The sequence below is a fragment of the Portunus trituberculatus genome, chromosome 24 (genome assembly GCF_017591435.1).
Source record: "Portunus trituberculatus isolate SZX2019 chromosome 24, ASM1759143v1, whole genome shotgun sequence".
Classification (NCBI taxonomy): domain Eukaryota; kingdom Metazoa; phylum Arthropoda; class Malacostraca; order Decapoda; family Portunidae; genus Portunus; species Portunus trituberculatus.
Window position 1 is genome coordinate 18,349,489 of NC_059278.1, and position 22,500 is coordinate 18,371,988.

Sequence of the window (22,500 nt, forward strand, 5' to 3'; positions counted from 1 at the left end):
AGGTTAAGTTAGGGAGGAAAAGAGTTGGAACAGTGGTGGCAGTGGCGTTTATGGTGCTGGCGTAGTAAAAGTGGTGTTTGTGGTGGTGGTGAGAAGAAATAGTTTAGCAGTGGGAGATGAAAAAATACAAAAAAAAAAAATGCGTTGTGATGTAACTAATAGAGGAGGAGGAGGAGGAGCAGTAGGAGGAGTAGGAGGAGGAGGAGGAAGATGAGGAGAAGGAGGAGGAGGAGGAATAGGAGGAGGAGGAGGAGGAGGAGGAGGAGGGTAGTGTGAGGAGAAGGACAAGGAGGAGGAACAAAATAAGATGTAAATTGCAACGTGTGTGTTTTATAGAGAGAGAGAGAGAGAGAGAGAGAGAGAGAGAGAGAGAGAGAGAGAGAGAGAGAGAGAGAGAGAGAGAGAGAGAGAGAGAGAGACAGAAACACACACACGCAATTATAGACACAAAAAAGAACTGGAATGCAGAGAGAGAGAGAGAGAGAGAGAGAGAGAGAGAAAAGTGGAGTAAATGGTTAGAAAAGGAAGTGGATGGGTGGAGTACTTTGGCCAGCATGAAATAACGTGGGAGTGAGTGAGCGGAGGCGGGCGGGAGTGGACTGGAATGGAGATGGAGGGAGGGAGTGGATAGGGAGGTGGAGGGGGTTGGATAGGGAGGTGAAGGGTTGGAGGGGGGTGGAGGAGGAGGTGGAGGGGGAATAGTTTACCTTGTCTGTCCTTGTCGACCTTCTTTTTGTGGAGAGTAATTACGTTTTATTTACCTGTTGTCGAGTTATGGCCTCCTGTATACCTGTGTGTGTGTGTGTGTGTGTGTGTGTGTGTGTGTGTGTGTGTGTGTGTGTGTGTGCGCGGGAGCCTGCCATGGGGAACTGTAATAATAGGTTTGTATGTTTAAATCGAAAATCAAAAACGATTATGGGAATTTATTGTTATGCACACACACACACACACACACACACACACACACACACACACACACACACACACACACACGTACAGACACACACGTACAGACACACACACACACACATTTGCATATTCATAGCTTTGTATTTCCCTTTACTCTCAATCGACTGTGAAAAGTGAATTGTAGAAGAAAAAAGCGGAGTTGATATGAATTTTTGAAGATCCAGTGTTACTCATTCCGCGTAGGAGTAAACACTATGGATCTTGCAATTGGTTCTGACATGTATCTTTATTCTCTCTCTCTCTCTCTCTCTCTCTCTCTCTCTCTCTCTCTCTCTCTCTCTCTCTCTCTCTCTCTCTCTCTCTCTCTCTCTCTCTCTCTCTCTCTCTCTCTCTTTTGATTTTTTCATTATGTTTTATTTTTTTTATTTTTTCGTCTATTTGTTCTTTAATTTTTTCTTTATTCTTTATTTTCTTTCTTTTATTTTATTCATTATTTTGTTTTGTTTATGTTTGAGTTTTTTTATTATCGTTTTTTCTTTCTTTCTTTCCTTTCTTTCCTTTCTCTAGATTTTTTTTTTTTATTTGCGTTTTTTATTTTGTTTATTTTTATTCTTTTCCATCTCGTTTCGTTAGTTTCTTTTTCTCTCTCTTCTCTCTCTCTCTCTCTCTCTCTCTCTCTCTCTCTCTCTCTCTCTCTCTCTCTCTCTCTCTCTCTCTCTCTCTCTCTCTCTCTCTCTCTCTCTCTCTCTCTCTCTCTCTCTCTCTCTCTCTCTCTCTCTCTCTCTCTCTCTCTCTCTCTCTCTCTCTCTCTCTCCAGTCGACTCACTAGAGAAGATGGACACAAGTTGAGAGCTGACCAATCACTGTCTCCTCTATCGATTATGCATTTATATCCCTCCTCTGATTGGCTCTCGCGTCTGTATGTGTGTGTGTGTGTGTGTGTGTGTGTGTGTGTGTGTGTGTGTGTGTGTGTGTGTGTGTGTGTCATTAAAGAATCATAGCCTCTCGCCACCCCAGGAGCCCCGTGATTGGAGGAACGATGGCTTGTGTCTGGGGGCAGTGATTGGTGGAGATTGGTAGCACAGCCTGGTTACTGATTTACGATTGGATCCTGTAGCTGTGGCTGTCTAGTTTGATTGGGTTAGGTTAGTTTTGGCTGACTGGAAGAGGTTTTGCTGGATTGGATCACGTTGAAGATTGGTTTGGAGGGGTTTCATTAGGACAGGGTGGGTTGATTGGGAAGAGATTTGGTTAGTATCGATTCGGTTTAAGAGTGATTGGGAAAGGTTTTGTTGGATTGGACTGGGTTGAGAGTGATTGACAAAGATTTGGTTAGTATTGATTAGGTTTGTGATTGATTGGGAAGAGATTTGGTTAGTATCGATTAGGTTTAAAACTGATTAGGAAGGGTTATGTTGGGTTTGGTTGGGTTGAGAGTGATTAGCAATAGTTTATTTTGATTGGAATGAGTTTGATGTTGATTGTGAATTGTTTGGCTGGTTGGATTGGTTTTAGAATTGATAAGAAAGGTTTTCACTTGGTTGTCTTGGATATAGAGTTGATTAGGAGTGGTTTGTCATGGTTAGGTTTGACTTACAAGTGATTGGGAAGATTGTAGCTGTGTTGGTTTCTTCCACGAATATTATACCACTCTCTCTAGTACTCACACCATTTCCTCCCACTTCTCTCTCTTCCAATTTCTTTCCCTCCCTCTCACTCACCATTCTCTCTCTCTCTCTCTCTCTCTCTCTCTCTCTCACAATTTCTCCCACGAATATTAAACCATTCTCTCTCTTACACCAATTTCTCTCTCTTCTCTCTTTCTCAATTTTTCTTCCTCTCTCTCACTCGCAATTCCTCTTAGCTCTCTCCCTCCCTATCTCTTCTAATTTTTCCCACGAATATTAAACCTCTCTCTCTAATACACCAATTCCTTTCTCTTCTCTCCTTCTCAATTTCTATCCCTCCCTCTCACTCACTCACTCACTCTCTCTCGCTCCTGTTTCGTCACCTCCTCTCCTGCCATGAACAAGCCAAGGTGACCCGTATGCAGGTAAAACACTCGAGCGCCTTCCTTCCTTCCCTACCGTCAGGAGTTTTAGCTTGTCTGATGCTAAGCTAGACAGGAAATAGTAGGAATTCTTTGATATCTCGGGGTTTTTCAATCTTTTTTTTTTCTCTCTCTTGTTGTTGTGTTCTTTTGTGTAGTGGTTTTGTTAATAGAGGAGAAGGATGAAGGGTGAGGGAATACTATGATGAAATGTTGTGTTTTGTGTTCGTTTGTACCTTTTTTTTTTTTTTTTTTTAGTGTTATTGTGTGTTGTGGATTGACGTGGTGGTGGTGGTGGTGGTGGTGATGGTGGTGGTTTTTGTTGTTGTTGTCGTTGTTGTTGTTGTTGCTGCCCTCGTCCTTGGCCCCATTATAGTTGTCTTCCTCTTTCTCTCTTCCTCTTACTCCTTCTTTCCCATCTTCCTCCTCCTCCTCCTCCTCCTCTTCCTCCTCCTCCTCCTCCTCCTTCTTCTTTTCCGTTTCTTTCTACATCCTTCCGTTCTATTTTTTTTTTCCTTCTCCCCTCTCTTATTTTTTTTCGTGTTCTTCCTCCTTATCTTCTCTTCCTTCTCAACTTCCCTCCTCCTTCTTCTCCTGTCATCTTCTTCTTTTCTGTCTTCATCCTTCCGTTCTGTTTTTTTCTATTCTTTATCATTCTCCTTCTCTCAATTTTTTTTTCTCCTTTACTTCTATTCCTTCTTATCTCCTCTTTCCTTCCTCCTCCTTCTCTTGTCATCTTGTTTCTCTGTTTTTCTTTCTACATCCTTTCGTTCTGTTTTTTTTCATATTCTTTTATCATTCTCCTTCTCTTCTGTTTTATTATCCTTTACTTCTATTTCCTGTTATCTCCTCTTTCCCTTCCTCCTCCTCCTCCTCCTCCTCCTCCTCCTCCTCTTCTACTTTCTACATCATTCCGTTCTGATTTTCTTTTCTTCATCATCCTCCCTTCTTCCAGTTATTCTCTTTTACTTATATTCCTTCTTACCTCCTCCTCTTATCCTCCTCCTCCTCCTCCATCTCCTCTTCTTTCGGTTCTGCTTTTTATTCTTTATCATTCTCCTTTCTTCCAATTCTTCTCCTTTACTTCTATTCCTTCTTATCTCCTCTTTTCTTCCCCCCTCCTCCTCCTCCTCCGTGAATCACAAGCATCACCCCTCCCAGCCAAATTGCGCCATTTTTAACTTCATATTTTTCTTAATGTGGGAGTGCACAGGGATCAACATTTTTAGTCCCAGCACGCCTTTTGGTGCGGCAGGCGAGACAGGTGCGCCGGGGAGCCTCTGAGCACCTGTCACCTTGGGTATTAAGTGATTAGGAGCTCACCTGGCGAAGGGGGAGCAGCGCCAGTGTCTTCTTTATCCCTCCTGAAGGAATGAAAATGTTAGTAGTGGAATATGTATGAGAGGGGGAGTGTTTAGTATGGATTGGCCATTTGTAGGTGTGGGAAATGGTGAAGGTTTAATGACGGGTTCAGAAATTATACTTGTTTTATTTATTTTTTTTTGTGTGTGTGTGTGTGTGTGTGTGTGTTGGTGTGGGGTGTGGTTTGTTGGGAGTATGTGGATGAGTGTTCTGTTGTGGATGTGGTTTCTTTGTCTGTCTGTGCTTGTGCGTGTGTGTGGGTGTGGTTTGTGACTGTCTGTGTGTGTGAATTGTGACTATTTGCTCATTTTTTTGTCTCTTTTTTTTTCTGGTGTGAGAAAGCTAAAAGTGTGAAGATGATTTGCCGAATATGACAGTTTCTATTTAGTGTTGTGAGTGTGGATGGTGACTGGCTCTGTTGTTTACCTTATGAGTGGATATGGTGACTCGAATCCCTCTTTCTGCTTCGTGCTTGGTGACTTAACCTCTACAATACTGGGACACATTCTTACCTTGAGATTTGTGTACGATTGGACCATTCTATTGACGTTACGAAGGATCTATGGAGATCAAAAGATTAATGGCCACAGTCTTTACTAGTTTAATCCCCACATGAGTTTCTGAAGCTGTATAAGATCACTAAATAGTAAGCAGAAAATATATGGAAACGCGTCATGGTACTGAAGGTGTTTAGTACTAAATAGAGTGTATGAATCTTTCGTCTTTGTTTTATATTGGTGAGTGTCTGAGTTTGTTTTCTCTATGATTGGTGTGGATTGGTGGGATGGTGAGTGAAAATCTTATATTCTCATTCATCACTGCGCTTCACCTCCACTATATCAAAAAAGCTATATTTAAATTTACACGAGTTTTTTTTAAAGATGTTTTTACGGTTCCAGAGGCAGAGTGACAAGATTTCTACATTACTAGCTGTAGAAACACACTTGAAAACCTCGCTAATCATCTCTGTGGCCTTGGAAAATAGTCGTGGTGAGAGAGCAGAGCGTTTCTGAATGCGGACCTAAGGCTGTTGTTCATTTGGTGCTTTGGAGAGTATTAAACAGTGTAATGAATAGAAACAAACTTAAATAATATGTTACGGGTATATTTTTTTCTAATTTCCATTGATTATACGAGAAAATCCTGTTAAATTTTAAATCCTGCTGTGTGTTATGTGCAAGTACATTTGTATATTCATTAAAAAATATCAGAGCAAGTCCACAAGTTAATGGAAGGCTCAATGTCTGCAGAGCGCATAAACATTTAAACATTTCCTAAAAAGGTGTATTTTGTGTTTGAGAGTGATGTTTAATTCAAGCTATTTATGTTCGCTCAATGTACTCCACGATTTCTTTGGTGGTTTGATGGCTGGATTGAGGTAATTTGCATCTGATTAACGCGCTGATGCAAATGTTTCTGTATTGGTTCCCCCCACGCTCCTGTTTAAGTCAAGATATTTATGCTCAGCGCAGCAACACGCTAAAAATAGTTCACATGGAGACACAGGAATAAAAAAGAGTGAAAATAAAAGATTGAATTCGTCTTTAATACCTTACAGAAATACGAGAGCTTATCACAAATGGCGTCTAATGAGTTATGAATATTAGAAGAATTTGTTTGGTAGTGAAAGAGTCCAAGTTACTAATGTTTAAAGCACTAAGCGTCATATTTTCTCCCCTCTTGTAATGTTTAAGCTACTAGTACCTTTTTTTCCCTTCTTCTTCCCCTCCGTCAGGCGCTGAATGGTGTCTAATGAGTTACAGGCACTGAAGGGGGAAATTTACATACCAGGGATAAAGTTAGTGCAATGTTTTATGTTCAATGCATAAAACTAATTTATTTTCTCCCCTTCCTGCAATGTTGAACGCAGTATCATAGTTTTGTTTTCCTCCTCTAATGCAATTTTGAACGCATTAACACACTTTGACACATACTAAGACACTTTACACACTTTCCCCTCATTTTCTGCAATGTTCAACGGAATGGCAATCTTTTCCTTCCTATCCTGCAGTGCTCAACGTATAAACAAACTTTTCCACTCTTTCCCTTTCTCTTCTTCAATGTTCAACGCATAAGCATACCATTACACTTTTCTGTCGTCTCCAACAGTTTCAATTAAATATCTCACTTTTTTTTCTCCCCTCTTCCGCAATGCTCAGTGCGAAAATATGCTTTCTATCTAAATCCTGCAAAGAAATAACACGTTTTCTTCACTTTCCTACAATATTCAACGCTATGATATATTCTTCTTCCCCTCCTACAATGTTCAACTCTACAACACACTTTCTATTCTAATCCTGCAATGTTCCACGCAATAACACGTTCTTCATCCCTTACTGCAACGAAATGAAACACTTTTTCTTACCCTTTCCTGCAATATTCAACGTTCTTCTATCCCTCCTGCAATGTTCAAAGAGATAACACACTCTCTATTCCAATCCTGCAACGAAATACCACAATTTTTTTCCAACATCCTGCAATATTCAACGCTCTGACACGTTCTCCTTCCTCTCCTGCAATGTTCAACGCGACAACTCACTTTCCACTCTAATCCTGCAATGTTCCACCCAATAAAACTCATTCTTCCCTTAATGTAACGATATAACACACTTTCCTGCATTATTCAACGCTATGAAATATTCTTCCCAATCCTGCAATACTGAATGCGGTAAAACACTTTCTTTCCCCACTCCTCAATGCTCAACCAGATAACTTGTCTTGCTACCTCTCCTGCAATGTTCAAAACTATAACACACTTTTTATTCACCCTCTTGCAATGTTTAACGCGATAACATATATATTCTACTTCCCTCCTTCTACAAAGTTCTATCCTATCACTTGTCTTTCTTCCCTTCTGCAATATTCAACGCGATAGCTTGTCATTCTTCTTCCTCTTGCAATGTTCAAAGCGATAACATACTTTTTCTTCATCCTCCTGCATTATTTAACGGGATAACTTGTCATTCTATCTCTCCCTGCAATGTTCAAAGCGATAACACACTTTCACTTCATCCTCCTGCTGTGTTAAGCGCGATAACTTGTCCTTCTACCTCTCCTTGCAATGTTCAAAGCGATAACATACTTTTTCTTCATCCTCCTGCAATGTTCAACGCGATAATGTATTCTACTTCCCCTCCTACAGTGTTCCACCCGATAACTTGTCCTTCTTCCCCTTCCGCAGGCTCTGAACGGCTTCTTGGTGATCCTGGCGTGCGAAGGCGAGGTCTTCTTCGCGACACACAACATCGAGTCCTATCTTGGCTTTCACCAGGTGAGTAGTGTACCTGTCATCACTGTCCTTACCTGTCCTATAGCGGCCCTCCTCACTACAACCCGTCTGTCTCGGTCCCTTCCTTCTCCCACAAGCCAGGCCATCCTTCCCTCGAGACCCACTGCCCCATTATTGTCCATTTAAGTCCCCATCAGATCGTCTCCGTCAGGTTATTCTTCAATCAGGTCAAGGAAATTTTAGGTTATTCACCCTCGTTCTTATTGAGTCGCATCGCACAAACATATTTCCTCCCTTCTCTTTTTTTTATGTGTTGTGAAATCCCTGGAAACGAGATGAGAGGAGGCATTATCCGGGGCAAGATGAGAGAGAGAGAGAGAGAGAGAGAGAGAGAGAGAGAGAGAGAGAGAGAGAGAGAGAGAGAGAGAGAGAGAGTTAAGATCAGTCAGCAGTTTTTTCAAAAGATTATTTTCTGATGTCTTAAAACTCAAAACAAAAACAATAATTAGGAAACTTGGAATAGTCTCTCTCTCTCTCTCTCTCTCTCTCTCTCTCTCTCTCTCTCTCTCAAGTACAAAACAGATGAAGGAAGAGAAAAAAAAATGGAGAGAAACTACAAAAAGAAAATTACAAAGAGATATCGAGTAGAAAGAATGTGTGTGTGTGTGTGTGTGTGTGTGTGTGTGTGTGTGTGTGTGTGTGTGTGTGTGTGTGTGTGTGTGTGTGTTTGAAAGAAAAGTGAAAAAAATTGATAATACTCGAGAGAGAGAGAGAGAGAGAGAGAGAGAGAGAGAGAAAGGAATAGGTTGAAAAACATAATTATCAACCGATCTTTTCCTTCCACATTCCTCTTTCTTCGTCTTCATTGTCCACCACCACCACCACCACCACCACCTACTGCCTTCTCACACGCAAACAATTGATATCTCTCTTAGACCCTCAAGTTTCTACAAGACCTCCGCTAGGTGGCGCTAATGGGCACATCTCCTGACCCTAGCTAGTCATAGAAAACGAGGTAGCGTCATAATTTCAAGGAGTAACTTATTTTTTTCCTCAAATTTAGTGTTTTTTGCTGTTTTTTTTCTGAATGGGGTGAGTGAGAGAAGGGAGGAAGGAGTAAGAGAAGTAAATGGAGGGAAATGGAGAAGTTGTAGATGAAGTTGAAGGCATATTTAGTGAAGTTCTGGAGCTAGTGAGTTGTTTTGATGGGCTGTTAAGAAGTTAGTGATAAGATTTGAAGTTTTTTTTTTTTGAGATAGAAATGTGAGAAGGATTGAAAGAAGAAAAAGTGTTGTGGCGATCTCTCTCTCTCTCTCTCTCTCTCTCTCTCTCTCTCTCTCTCTCTCTCTCTCTCTGGCTTGTAAAACTGTAGGGGAACAAAAAAAATGGTTCGTACCCTTCGGACCTCAGAGTGAAGCAGTGTATCGAAGCTTCGCAACTCCGCAGTGAAGCTTTTATTGCAAGTGCAGGAATTTCTTTATGGCAGGACCTCATTGATTACCTCCTCCTCCTCCTTCTCTCTTCCTCCTCCTCCTCCTCCTCCTCCTCCTCCTCCTCCTCCTCCTCCTCCTCCTCCTCCTCCTCCTCCTCATTATAATCGTTCCTTTTATCTCTTTACTCCTCCTGTCTTTTATACTCTCTCTCTCTCTCTCTCTCTCTCTCTCTCTCTCTCTCACATTTCAAGATTTCCTGCACTATACTTTGTGGCTTCTTGGCTTCGTACGATCCAAGCTTCTCTATGTGACCTCAAGCATATGTGACCTAGCTTGACCCTTCATCGCAGGTCAACATTAGTACCTTTAGACCTCCCATGTGTAGGTCTAATGGCTTCTTGAATTTTTGGTCATTATCTTTTATTATTATTATTTTTTTTCTTGTCACATCGTTGAGAAGATTCGTTGTTATATTCCTTCCTTCCTTCCTTCCTTCCTTCTTTTCGTCGATTTTTTTTAAGGCAATGTAAATTCTATGGTGTTGTTTTTAATTATTAGTGCAGTTTTGGTTTGGTTATGTATTAAAAATCTGTCAGTATTTGGGTTTGGTTAGGTTAAGTTAGGATAGGTTCAGAGTGGTGGTGGTGGTGGTGGTGGTGGTGGTGGTAATAGTGGTGGTGATGGTAGTGGTTCCTTCAGCGCCTGCGCAGGTTACATGGTGCACTGGTGTGTGGGGGGACAGGTGATATCTACAGGTGAGCATAGATGGATACATAGATAGATAGATAGATAGATAGATTGATAAATAGATAGATAGATAGATAGATAGATAGATAGATAGATAGATAGATAGATAAATAGATAAATTGAGAGGCAGATAGAGAAAAGGAAAGGCAGTCAAACAAGAAAGATAATTGAGAACTACTCGAATAGTAAGACATATACAAGTCAGACTATCATGAAACAAACACACACACACACACACACACACACACACACAGCACAGTGGCAAGGGAAGCAAAATAGAAGCGCCACTCTCACAATAATTACCCTCTCACTTAATTCATTACATAAAAAGAAAACCAAAAAATAAAAGAGCTTACTAACACTTGAGATGTACAAATAAATTAACAACAACAAAAAATTACATTATTACACCCAGAGAGAGAGAGAGAGAGAGAGAGAGAGAGAGAGAGAGAGAGAGAGAGAAACAATCCCACGTCATCCTACAATAGACCACAATCCTCTTAATTAACCCTAAATTAAGACGGATAGAACCACTCGCGAAAAGAACACAAAACAAAAGAAAAAAAAAAGGAGGAAAGGAAGAAACACAGCGAGACCAACAAAAAACCCAGATATTTACGCAATTTACAGTGAAATGACACAGAATTGCCTCTGGGTCGGCGGAGAGAAGGAGAAGGAAGGGTCAGAGGAGGGGGAAGTGGTGGGTGGGAGGGATAAGAGGCGGTCAGGGTATAGCGAGAAGGAGGGCATGGAGAGAGAAGCTGAAGGGAACTAAGGAAGGGTAAAGGAAGGGAAGGAAGGAAGAGCATTGAGAGAGATGGTGAAGGAAGGTAAGGAAGGAAGAGAAGGAGGGCATGGAGAGAAGCTGAAGAGAACTGAAGAAGGGTAAAGAAGGCAGGGAATGGTGCAAAAGATAAAAGTTAAGAAGGATAGAGAAGAATAGAAAGAAAACGAAGGATAGGGAGATAGGGAAGGCATGAAAGGGAAGAATAGCTAGGTTACAAGTGTAGGATAGGAAGGAAAATATAGATAAAGATAGATACGGAAGCTTAAATTAGGTTACGTTAGGTTAGGTTAGGTTAGGTTAAGTTAGATGGAATAAGGAAGGCAGGGACACTCAGGGGTCTTATGTTAGGAGGGTAGAATAGGGAGGAAGATTAGAGCTTAATAATGAAGGGAAAGGTAGAAGAAAGAGAAGGTAGGGAAAGATGAGAGAGAGAGAGAGAGAGAGAGAGAGAGAGAGAGAGAGGTAGGGTCTTGAGTTGGTGGCCCACTCTTATATCAGCTGATCACGTAAACACTGGCGCTGACTCGAGCTGTCCAGTAAGTACCGTGTCTGTCCATCACCGGCCTTGCACTCCCTCATCTCGCTCAGGGCGCCACATGCAGCCGCGGACACCCTCGTCAGGCACCTCCTCTTTTACTGAGTCACTCCAAAACACTGCTCGTCTCTCTCTATTTTTTTTCTCTCTCTCTTTTTGTGATATGTTTCTCTATCTCTATTTTCCTTCCTCAGTTTTGTGTTTCTTTTATGTTTGTGGTTTGTGGATTGTTATCTCTCTCTCTCTCTCTCTCTCTCTCTCTCTCTCTCTCTCTGAAATACAATACGAGATGATAAAAACTCCGGATGATGTTCTAGATAGGATTGTATCAAGAGAGAGAGAGAGAGAGAGAGAGGCTGTAGACCCCACGTGACGGTAACATTCCGATACTGATCTCTCTCTCTCTCTCTCTCTCTCTCTCTCTCTCTCTCTCTCTCTCTCTCTCTCTCTCTCTCTCTCTCTCTCTCTCTCTCTCTCTCTCTCTCTCTCTCTCTCAGGAAAGAAAGAAAGAAAGAAAGAATGAATGAATGAAAAAAGAAAGAGAGAGAGAGAGAGAGAGAGAGAGAGAGAGAGAGAGAGAGAGAGAGAGAGAGACCCCCTGAAGCTACAGAGGGAAATGCGTGATTGTGTAATTACGAAGAAGAAAAAAAATACAAAAGACTGAGAGAAGTCGAGGTGATCCCTGTCTTCCCCTGCCACCCCTACCCCCTCCCTGCATCCTCCCTCCCCTGCCTGTGCCTCTCTCTGTCTGTGTCTCTGTCTCTCTGCCGCCTTGACTCTCTCTCTCTCTCTCTCTCTCTCTCTCTCTCTCTCTCTCTCTCTCTCTCTCTCTCTCTCTCTCTCTCTCTCTCTCTCTCTCTCCCAAGCCCTCCAGGGACCCTCTCTCACTCGTGCATTCTCTCTCTTCTTTGGTACATTGATAGCTTGGATCTTGTCACTAGAGTCTATCCTTCTCTCTCTCTCTCTCTCTCTCTCCTCTCTCTCTCTCTCTCTCTCTCTCTCTCTCTCTCTCTCTCTCTCTCTCTCTCTCTCTCTCTCTCTCTCTCTCTTTTTTTTTCATTATTCTGTCCTTGATTTTTTTGTTTCTTTCATTTTTTTTATTTGTTATTTTGGTTCTGTTTTTTTTTCTCTTTTTTTCATTGATTTGTTTTGATTTTTTTCGTTTTTTTTCGTTTTTTTTTACTAGTTTGTCCTTGAGTTTATTTTTTCATCTCTTTTATTTCTTTTTTTCGCATTTTTTGTTAGTTTTTTTTATGAGTGTATCATTATTTTTATTTTCATTTCTTTTTTATTCATTTTTTTCTAGTTCGCTCTGATTTTTATTTCTCTTTTCTCCTTTTTCTCATTTATTTGTCCTTGATTTCTCTCACTTTTTCACTTTTTCTAGTTTTTCCTTTGTTTTCTCTTTTTCTCATTTCCTTGTCCTTGATTTCTCTCACTTTTTCGCTTTTTTCTAGTTTGTCCTTGTTTTGTTTCTTTCTTCCCTTTTTTTCTCATTTCCCTATCCTGAATTTCTCACTTTTTCGTTTTCTTCTAGTTTCTTCTTAGCTTACTCTATTTTTTCTCTTTTTATCTTTTTCTCTTCCTTGGAGTGTTAAAGCAGTGAAAATCTCTTCACTTGTATAGATTTGATAGTTTATTTTTCTTCTTTTTTTCCCATTTTCTTTGACTAATTCGTCCTTCAGTTTTCCATTCACTAGTTTATCCTTTCTCTGATTTATTATTTTCTTTTGTTCTTTGCCTTTTATTTTATTTTCTAGAGTTTTGAATCATCTCTCTCTCTCTCTCTCTCTCTCTCTCTCTCTCTCTCTCTCTCTCTCTCTCTCTCTCTCTCTCTCTCTCTCTCTCTCTCTCTCTCTTCAAGTTATGTTCTGTTGCGTTATGAGAGAAGATGAGCGTGGGGGTGAACATGGCAGGAGAGTGTGGGGGGGTGATCATGTGGGTGATGGTGGAGTGTGACAGTGGTACGCGACAGTGAAGGGTGAGGGTGGATGGTGAGGGAGGAGGGTGAGCTTGGCGGGTGAGGGTGTGTTGGTGGCAGCGTAAATATTGTGAGGGCAGGAAACACGTGTCAGATAAGTCCTCTTGGTGGTGCTTGAGTCTCAGTGTGGGCGGGGCTTCTACCTGTCTATCTTACCTGTGCTGTGATGTGCCCTTGAAATAACACACAGCCATATCTTTCCTTTATTTACTCTTTTACGTACATACACACAATTAGGTTCCATTTCTAGGTTAGGTTAGGTTTGGTTAGGCTGGGGGTTTTACCTGTAGTAGTACGAGTATCCACTTACTTGGTTCTTGTATGTACTTGTAAGTTCATATTCAGTGTACAAACAAACATTAGCAAACAATTTATCATTACTCTTGTCCCAAAATTTTTACATCACCCTGTAGAAATTTCCATTACTAAAACAACCACACACACACACACACACACACACACACACACACACACACACACACACACACACACACACACACACACACACACAAGACGAAGGTAACGCCATTGCAAGCTTCCATCACCTCTTGCTCTCTCACTTCACCTCCTTCCCTCCCTCCCTTTTTTTCTCCTCCGTCGTTCCCTCCCCAGCTGTCCCCTGCAGGAGTGGGCGGGTCGGGGCCTCCTCCTGTGTCCTTCAGCTCCTTGGATGTGCTCCTGGGCCCTCTGCTCCTTCTTTTTACCATGTTACCACTGTGCAATAAAGTGTGTGTGTGTGTGTGTGTGTGTGTGTGTGTGTGTGTGTGTGTGTGTGTGTGTGTGTGTGTGTGTGTGTGTGAGGTACTTCAAGGATATCACCGCCATTGTTACTGAATCAATTGCCTCTCCTCCTTTTCCTCCTCCTCCTCCTCCTCCTCCTCCTCTTTTTCCTCCTTCTCTCCCCTCCATCACCTTAATTGCCCCACCAAGTCCCTCAGGTATGTCTCTGGTGAAGGTGAGTCTGGAAAGCGAGTGAGTGAGTGAGAGAGTGAGTGAGTGAGGGAGTGAGTTTTTTTTATGTAAGAGAGGAGTACTGGCCAAGGGTAACAAAAATATAAAGAAAAAAAGGCCCACTCAGTCGTTAGTCTCGTTACAGAGCCCATAGAATTAGCCAAAGGACGGACAAATGAGTGAGTTAGTGAGTGTGTGAGTAAGGGAATGAATTAGTGAGTGAGTGAGTGGGTGAGTAAGGGAGTGAAGGAGTGAGTGAGAGAGCCTTGCAAGCCGAAACGAAACTTCTGACTCACAAAAAATGACAAATAAGAAAAAAAAAATGAAACGTAATGAAGAGAACGATAGGTAAACATTTCAAAACTTCAGAGACTGCAGTTCAAATAGGCCTATTTATTTGTAACATTCAGTATTTTTTCCTTAGTAGTTCTCCCTCTTACTTAAAAAAACATATACCTCATTAAATGTTTAGTAATACCTTTAGAAACAGTATTCCATCAGTAACACCATTAACAGTACCAGTAGTAGTAGTAGTAGTAGTAGTAGTAGTAGTAGCAGGAGGTGTCTAGAGTGTAAAAGCGTGTAGAATATTGCGTCGGTGGCAGGTGTGATGGTGGTAGCAGTGGTAGCAGCAGTAGTGGCGGTGGGTGGCAGTGGTGGTGGTGGCGGCGGCGGCGTCAGGCTGGGCTCGGTGGTGTGTGTCAGTGACGGGGTGTCATTATCTGACCGCGGGAACCTGACGGGCTAATCACACGCTGGCACCCGAGCCTCCTCCTGCAGCCAAGGTGTGGTTTATTGACGCCACTGTACCCCCTCCCCCCTCTCTCTCTCCTCTCTCTCTCTCTCTCTCTCTCTCTCTCTCTCTCTCTCTCTCTCTCTCTCTCTCTCTCTCTCTCTCTCTCTCTTTCTCTCTGACGATAAGATTTCCAAGAGTTGATCTTAAATATTAGTAACTCCTACAATTTTCCAACGCTTCTGGCTTCACATCTGTTTGTTTTTGCTGCATTAATGTAATGAACCGCGCCACCACCACCCACCACCACCACCACCACCACCACCGCCACCACCACCACCGCCACCACCACCACCGCCGTCTCCGCCACCACCACCACCACACACTCCCTGACAGGATCAACTCACTAGTGCTGCTTCCCCTTTCATAGTTCGCGTGAAGGAAATAGAGAAAGAGAAGTACGAATCAATGCTTCTCAGATTTCCTTTCCTTATCACATGAAGCGCAAGTAAAAAAGCAACAAATTCGCATGTAAAAGAAGGAAAGAGGATATCGGATCCAATTTTACAAAACCAACAGGAATGACAAAGAGTAGTATTCGATTTCACTTAATGGAGTTGAATTCGACTTTTGAACCTCAACATGCAATCACCAGCAAACACACAGCCGACACAGAGCACCTAACCTCCATTTAAAGGGATTAGCTGCGGCTTTCAACGCTAACATGCATTCGAAAAGCATATCCCAAGAAGAACGCCTCAATCCTGCTGTGAAGGGAACTGAATGCAAACTTCCCATCCTAACACACACACACACACAAGTAAAAACGCACCGTAAACCAAACATTCTTGAAGTAAATGCAAACTTTTTCACCCTAACGTGTATTCAAAAACAAGTACCAGCTTAATACAACACTCCAATCCACTTAGAGGAGGACTAGACACAAAGTTTTCATCGTAACATGCATTCACAAGCAAAAACTCAAGCATAAATTGACCGCACTTGAATCAGTAAACCCAGCCTTCACAGACAAACCTCATATCATGTTACAAGCAAGAGAGAGAGATATTAAAAACCGGAATACGCCAGACGGAGCTAAATTACATAACCAACGCATATACATTTCGACCTTACGAGCTCTTAACCACTGTAAAAATCAGTTGGTATCCTCTTGGGTTTGGTAATGTCACTGCAGCTGCGAGTTACGGGCCGTGAGAAGCAGGTGGAGGCAGTACTGAGACGGCTAGATTACTGTACCGGGGCAGAGGTGAGGCAAGAGCGCATTGCAGATATCCTGAGGTGTTGAAATGCGATGTGATGCTGAGAAATGACTTAGCGTAGAGATTGTGACATTACATTTTCTCTCTTGGTGGGGTATAAAGCAAGATTTAGTGGAAGTTAACCATTTCACAGCTCTATGCAGTGTACAGGACTGGAACTAACGTGTGATTAATATTTGCAAGGGAGAAAAGAGAATGAAAAGGAGTATATTTTGTCATTTCCAGCGAGTACAGTATTTGGGAATGGGTGTGGGACGAGAAGAGATGTCCCACAGTGGTTAGTGGTTAATGAGAGGGGTGGTTAGTGGCTAGGGAAAGGGTTAAGAGAACTGTGAGTCTTGTCCTTCATGAAGAGAGTGAAGCTAAGGTTGCTCTCTCTCTCTCTCTCTCTCTCTCTCTCTCTCTCTCTCTCTCTCTCTCTCTCTCTCTCTCTCTCTCTCAACCCTTTTTTCCCTTTCCATTCTCCCGTAAACCAGTAACCAACTAAAGAAATTAGGTACAAAGCACACACACACACACACACACACACACACACACACACACACACACACACACACACACACACACACACACACACACACACACACACACACACACACACACACACTCTCTCTCTCTCTCTCTCTCTCTCTCTCTCTCTCTCTCTCTCTCTCTCTCTCTCTCTCTCTCTCTCTCTCTCTCTCTCTCTCTCTCTCTCTCTCTCTCTCTCTCTCTCTCTCTCTCTCTCTCTCTCTCTCTCTCTCTCTCTCTCTCTCTCTCCTCCAACTCACCTCACCTTGCCTCACCTCACCACGAGCCTTCCTTTACACCTTCCCGTCCTGTCATTAATACTGTACAAATTAACACATTCATCTCGGCAACTCCACGGGGGCTTCTCGACCTCACCACGGGGAACCTGACGAACTTCACTGCCCAGGAAGACGGAGAGCTGCAAGTCCCTACGTTACCTGTGAAGAGAGACGGGTTTCCTGCGGTGTGGTTCCCGAGGAGGTGGTGTGTTCGGGGCCTTGCTGGCGTTGTGAAGGGTCTGAGGAGAGCTTGTTAAAGGTGTTATGGATGAGGTTCAATAAGCGACTGGCAGATTCCGAGATGGTTTAAGCTGATCTGAGAGAGTGGAGTGTTGGTCTATGGTAATGAAGGGTGTATATGCATTTTTGGGGGAACTTTGGTGTTGGTGTTGGTGTTGTTGTTGTTACTGTTGTTCTTGTGTGTGTGTGTGTGTGTATTTTTTTTTTTCTTTCTCTGTTTCTCTGTTTAATTAAATGGGTTTTTTCTCTTTTTTCTTTTTTTTATACATTTTTGGAAACGTTGGTGTTGTTGTCGTTTGTGTGTTTGTGTGTGTGTGTGTGTGTGTGTGTGTGTGTGTGTGTGTGTGTGTGTGTGTGTGTGTGTGTGTGTTTCTCTATTTTTTTCTCTTTTTCTGTTTAATTAAATGTTCCTTTTTTTCTCTTTCTCTTTTTTTTATTTCTATTCTTGTTATTTTCTTTCTCTCTCTCCTTTCTTTGATCAAATGTACCTTTTCTTCTCTTTCTTCTCTTCTTCCTCATATATAATTCTCTCTTCCTTGCCTTCCTGAAATTCTTATTCCCTCACTCTCTCCTCTCCCTCTCCCTCACACTACCCTTCCCTCCTTTTCTTTATCACCATTCCTTTCCTTCGACATTCCTACTCCTTCCTTACTCCTTTTCCTCCTCTCTCTCTCTCTCTCACTCTTACCGTCACTTCAATTCTTTCCCCATAACGTTATTCCCATTTTCCCTCCTTTCCTTTATCACCATTCTTTTCCTTCCACCCTCCTACTCCTTCCTTCTTTTCCTCCTTTCTCTCTTACTCATATTCTCTTTCCAATCCTTCCCTCATAACGTCATTCCTTTCCTCCTTTCCCTTCTCTCACTTCCTTTATTACCATTCTTTTCTTTTCACCTTTCTATTTACTTCCTTACTCATTCCTTTCCTCCTTTCTATCTCATACCGTCACTCGAATCCTTCCCTCATAACGTTATTCCTCCCTTCACTCCCTTACCTCCCTCCCTCCTTCGGTCTCTCACACTCCCTGAGCCTGGATGCGCCTCCCGCCGTCGTGTGGATAGAAGCTCAAATCACAGGCTTGCCTCACCAACTATTGACTGGCGGCTGGCTCGTCGCCTCGCCCTGAGATGGATGGGAGGATCGCATGCATTCAAATCACTAAAATCAGGCATTGGTCATTCCTCCAACTCTCGGAAAAATGGAGAGGTCGCGGCGGCTTCTTCCTGTCGGGTTGTGAAGCATATTGTGAGATTTTTCATGGTGATTTGGTGTTTTTTTCTGATTTTTTTGAGGGGTTTAGTGCGTTTCGAGTTTCAATTTCTCGGTTTTTGTCTCTCTGGTGAATGTAGCGTCAAAATGAGTCTTAATTCGTGTTCGTGTGTGTGTATGTGTGTGTATTTGCGTTCGGGTTTTCGTGTGGCCTCGCTTCGCTTCACTTTTTTTTCCCTTCTGCGTCTGTGTGTCTGTGTATGTATCTAATTTTTATGCCCTTCCGTGTTCCCCTGATCGGTCATGCGCTGGTTAAGTCTGTTTGCGCTTCTTATTTATTCTCTCGTATTAATCCTCGCGCGATCGTGTCTCGGGAGCTTACGTGTCGTGGCGGGTCGTGGTGTGATCGTGGTGCGGTCGTGGTGAGTCGCGGTGTGGTCGTCTGGCTTCATTATCACGGTCATTTCTCAGCGAGACGGCCTGGCGACGACCTTCCTGCCTTCCTTCGTCAGGGTAATCTTGATCGAACCCTCATTCTTGGCGGTGCTCTCAATACCTAACCTGTATACAGTAATTGGGGACAGAGAGAGAGAGAGAGAGAGAGAGAGAGAGAGAGAGAGAGAGAGAGAGAGAGAGAGAGATACAACACACAGATAGACAGTAGTGCTCTCAAAACCTAATCTGTATACAACAATTGGGGACAGAAGAGAGAGAGAGAGAGAGAGAGAGAGAGAGAGAGAGAGAGAGAGAGAGAGAGAGAGAGAGAGAGAGAGAGAGAGAGAGAGAGAGAGAGAGAGAGAGAGAGAGAGAGAGAGCACAGATAGAAAAAAGGAAACAGATAGATAGACAGGCAGACAAATATTCAGGCAGATGGATGGACAAACAGACAGACAGATAGAGAGACAAACAGACAAACAGACAGACAGACTGAGAATAATTCCTGTACTCTTCATATAAAGAAAATAAGTAGACATTTAATTTGATTGTGAAATTTTACCCAAAACTTTTTTTTTTATCACCAAATGAGAAAATGAAAAGAGAAGAAAAGAATTTGGGTCATAATTTTGTTTTTGTCTTTTTTTTCATTTCTTTCTAAACCTTTATTATCGATTTCTTTTATTTTCGATTTTTTTTTTCTTCTTAATGTTGCCGCGGTATTCACTGAGTTGTCTTTCATAGCAATAATAATAATAATAATAATAATAATAATAATAATAAGTCTACGTGCTCATAACAAAAATACGATGAAAATACTGGAAAAAGTAGAACAAAAGACGATAAAAAAGAACCACAAATGTACGAGAGAGAGAGAGAGAGAGAGAGAGAGAGAGAGAGAGAGAGAGAGAGAGAGAGAAACAGAGACAGACAGAGAGAGAGAGAGACAGAAAGAAATAAACAGAAACAAACAGACAGACAAACAGACAGACAAACAGACAGACAGACAGACAGACAGACAGACAGACAGACAGACAGACAGACAGACAGACAAAGACAAACCCACAACGAAAAAGAATTCACCTTTTTCCTCTTCATTTTACTTCCTACACTTTTTTCCCTCTCTTTTCTTCCTCCCCTGCACTTTTTTCCCTCTCGTGGGCGGACAGAGTCGAGAGCTATAAATACTTTCTTCCCGTCACGAAAAGAACTAATAACCAGCCTTGACTCACACAGGAATATTTTGCCAAGGAAATATTCAGAGGCCAATAAATTCCCAATGAAGACAAACGAACGTGGAAGTGTGATTGTTATTGAGACGGTGGTGGTGGTGGTGGTGGTGGTGGTGGTGGTGGTAGTGCATTGTGTGTTTATTTAATTTAGTTTCTCGTTCATTCTCTCATGCAATTATCATTTTGTGTTTGCTCGTGTTGTTTTGGGAGGTTTGGTTCGTGTTACTGCTTCTGTGTGTGTGTGTGTGTGTGTGTGTGTGTGTGTGTGTGTTTGTATTAAAGTATTTCTGATCATAGTTTTCTTCTATTTACTTACCTCATTTCTTCTTCACTCAGAGCTTGATACGTTCTGGTGAGTGTGAGGGAGACGTAAAGTGTGTGTGTGTGTGTGTGTGTGTGTGTGTGTGTGTGTGTGTGTGTGTGTGTGTGTATCGTTAGACGCTTCGCCGCTCACCTTCCCTTCAATTCACGCTTTTTTTTGTATCAGGCAGGAAGTTTAGCCTTTAATTTAGTGCATTTACACGCTTCTACTGAGCATTGACGCCGCTAAGTACCAATTTTTTGCCTACTGCTTAGAAATGTCCTCTGCTTTCCCCTTCCTCTCTCTCTCTCTCTCTCTCTCTCTCTCTCTCTCTCTCTCTCTCTCTCTCTCTCTCTCTCTCTCTCTCTCTCTCTCTCTCTCTCTCTCTCTGTGTGTGTGTGTGTGTGTGTGTGTATTAGTGTATTTTTTATCGTATTTTCCTTCTATTTACTCGATTTATATTTTCTATTTATTTATTCATCTATTTATTCATCTCTTTACTCATATCCTCTGCTTCCCCCTTCCTCTCTTCCTCTCTTCCTCTCCTTGTTTTCCTCATTTTTGCACCACTTTTCCTTCCTTTTATTTCTTCCTTTCCGGTGGCTGTTTGACTTCCTCTCCCTTCCTCTCCCTCTCCCCTGCTTCTCCCTGCCTCTCCCTTCCCCACTCCATTAATTACCCTTCATTAAACTCCTCCTTACGCCCCCAGCTGTAATCTTCTCGCTCTCATCTTAGTTCTCTTCCACGTAGTCACTCCTATTCTTCATATCCTTAATCCTTCCCGCCCTCCCTTCCGCCCTCTTGCTCCTCCTCGTTCCCCTTGTCTTCACGCGCTCCTTCCTTCCCGCCTCACGAAACCAGGATCAAATACCATAGCAAGCCGAACATTTCCTCGATCTGGCAGTGGAAATTAGTGTATCCTGTGTCATTAGCGAGGCCAGGTGTGCTTGCTTGCCGGAGGGACTTGATGCAGCTCAGTGACTGTAGCTTAGCGTCCCACAGGATAGTTGGTTTGGGTTAGATGACTTTGATTTTTGGGGTTTTCCTTTGTGTGTTCGTGGTGGTTTGTGGTGGTTCTGGTGTTATGTTGGGGTTGGTTAGTGTTGTGTGGTGTTTGGTTGGGTGTGGTGACGGTGTGGTTTGTCTATGGTGTTAACTTGTATTGTGTTAGGTTTGTTAGTGTTATGCAGAGTGTTTACTTCATTTCGTGGAGAGAAAGGTTGTTAGTTGAAGGTGGTGCTGTTGATTGGAAAGTAGTGAAGTGTCAGGCGGTGCTCATTGGTGGCGCCACACACTTCCCTCAACATTCACTAATGGTATAGGGGGGACTTTTTCCTTTACTAGTGCTACAACATCCTATCAGTCTTCACCTTTAGGCGGGTCTGTATAATTCCCTTCCCATCTTCATAATTACGTGTTGATTCCTCGTTACGTAAGGCCGTGTTACCTTCAATACCTGGGCAGGAGGGACGTGTAGATGGGATGACTTGATTAACATTCACCTCTGCCTCTAAACATCAGACTTCACCTCTTCTCATCATCTCTTCCGAGGCAGCGCGGTGCGATGACCACGGGAACCAAACACAGGGTCGACCATGAGGCTTTGGGCCATGTTCTGAAGCTCCTCTGCCTGCATTCCGATTATTTTTAACAGCCTTTAGTTGAAGGCATATAGGCTTGGTTTTCAAGGTGGTTTTATTGGTCTGGTGATAAATTAACATGATTTCTATATTGTTGAAAGGAGAAAACACTCCTGAGAGGCCAGCTGATCATTCCTGTGGGTTTTTGGAAATGGTCGTAGCGAGAGAGCAAAGCAATTCCGAACACTGGCCTTAAGCTGAGGGAAAGATTGCGTTGTGCTGCTACACGTCTTACTATCCGGCCAGTGGTGTCCATGACTGCTACTTGGGGGGCTGTATAGCGAATATGGATGTAAAGCGCAACTCTTGGATTAAAGTTGATTGGAGACGTGGGTGTGCGGCCAGGTGATCTCTTTACCTGGAAAACTGGACGCAAAGGATAATCATGTTAGCTCTTTAAGCTGTCCAGCTGAGGGATCCGCGGCCGCCGCTGACGGGAAGATTGGCTCGCCTTGATGAGGTGGACCAGTGTTGACGGCGCCGACCACCGCCTGGCGGGGCCGCTGACCTCAGAGCGGCGTGCCGAGCCCGACCCGCACTAAACAAGGGTCAGAGCAGTGCAGTGTTGAGGGCAGCGCGGCGCCCACAGGTGTCCCCAGGGTGCTGTGCGGGCGTGGCGGCGAGGCACGTCGCGGCTGTGTTGACCGTGACGCGGCG

At 42.9% G+C, this 22,500-nt stretch overlaps 1 protein-coding gene across 1 annotated transcript in view; it reads left to right on the top strand.

Moving 5' to 3' along the window:
* The window catches only part of LOC123508202 (nuclear receptor coactivator 1-like), a 268,334-nt gene that overhangs the window by 193,027 nt on the left and 52,807 nt on the right, over positions 1–22,500 (top strand). Inside the window, exon 5 of the mRNA XM_045261734.1 lies at positions 7,503–7,592. Coding sequence (XP_045117669.1) covers positions 7,503–7,592 — 90 coding nt within the window. The remainder of the gene's footprint in view (positions 1–7,502; positions 7,593–22,500) is intronic.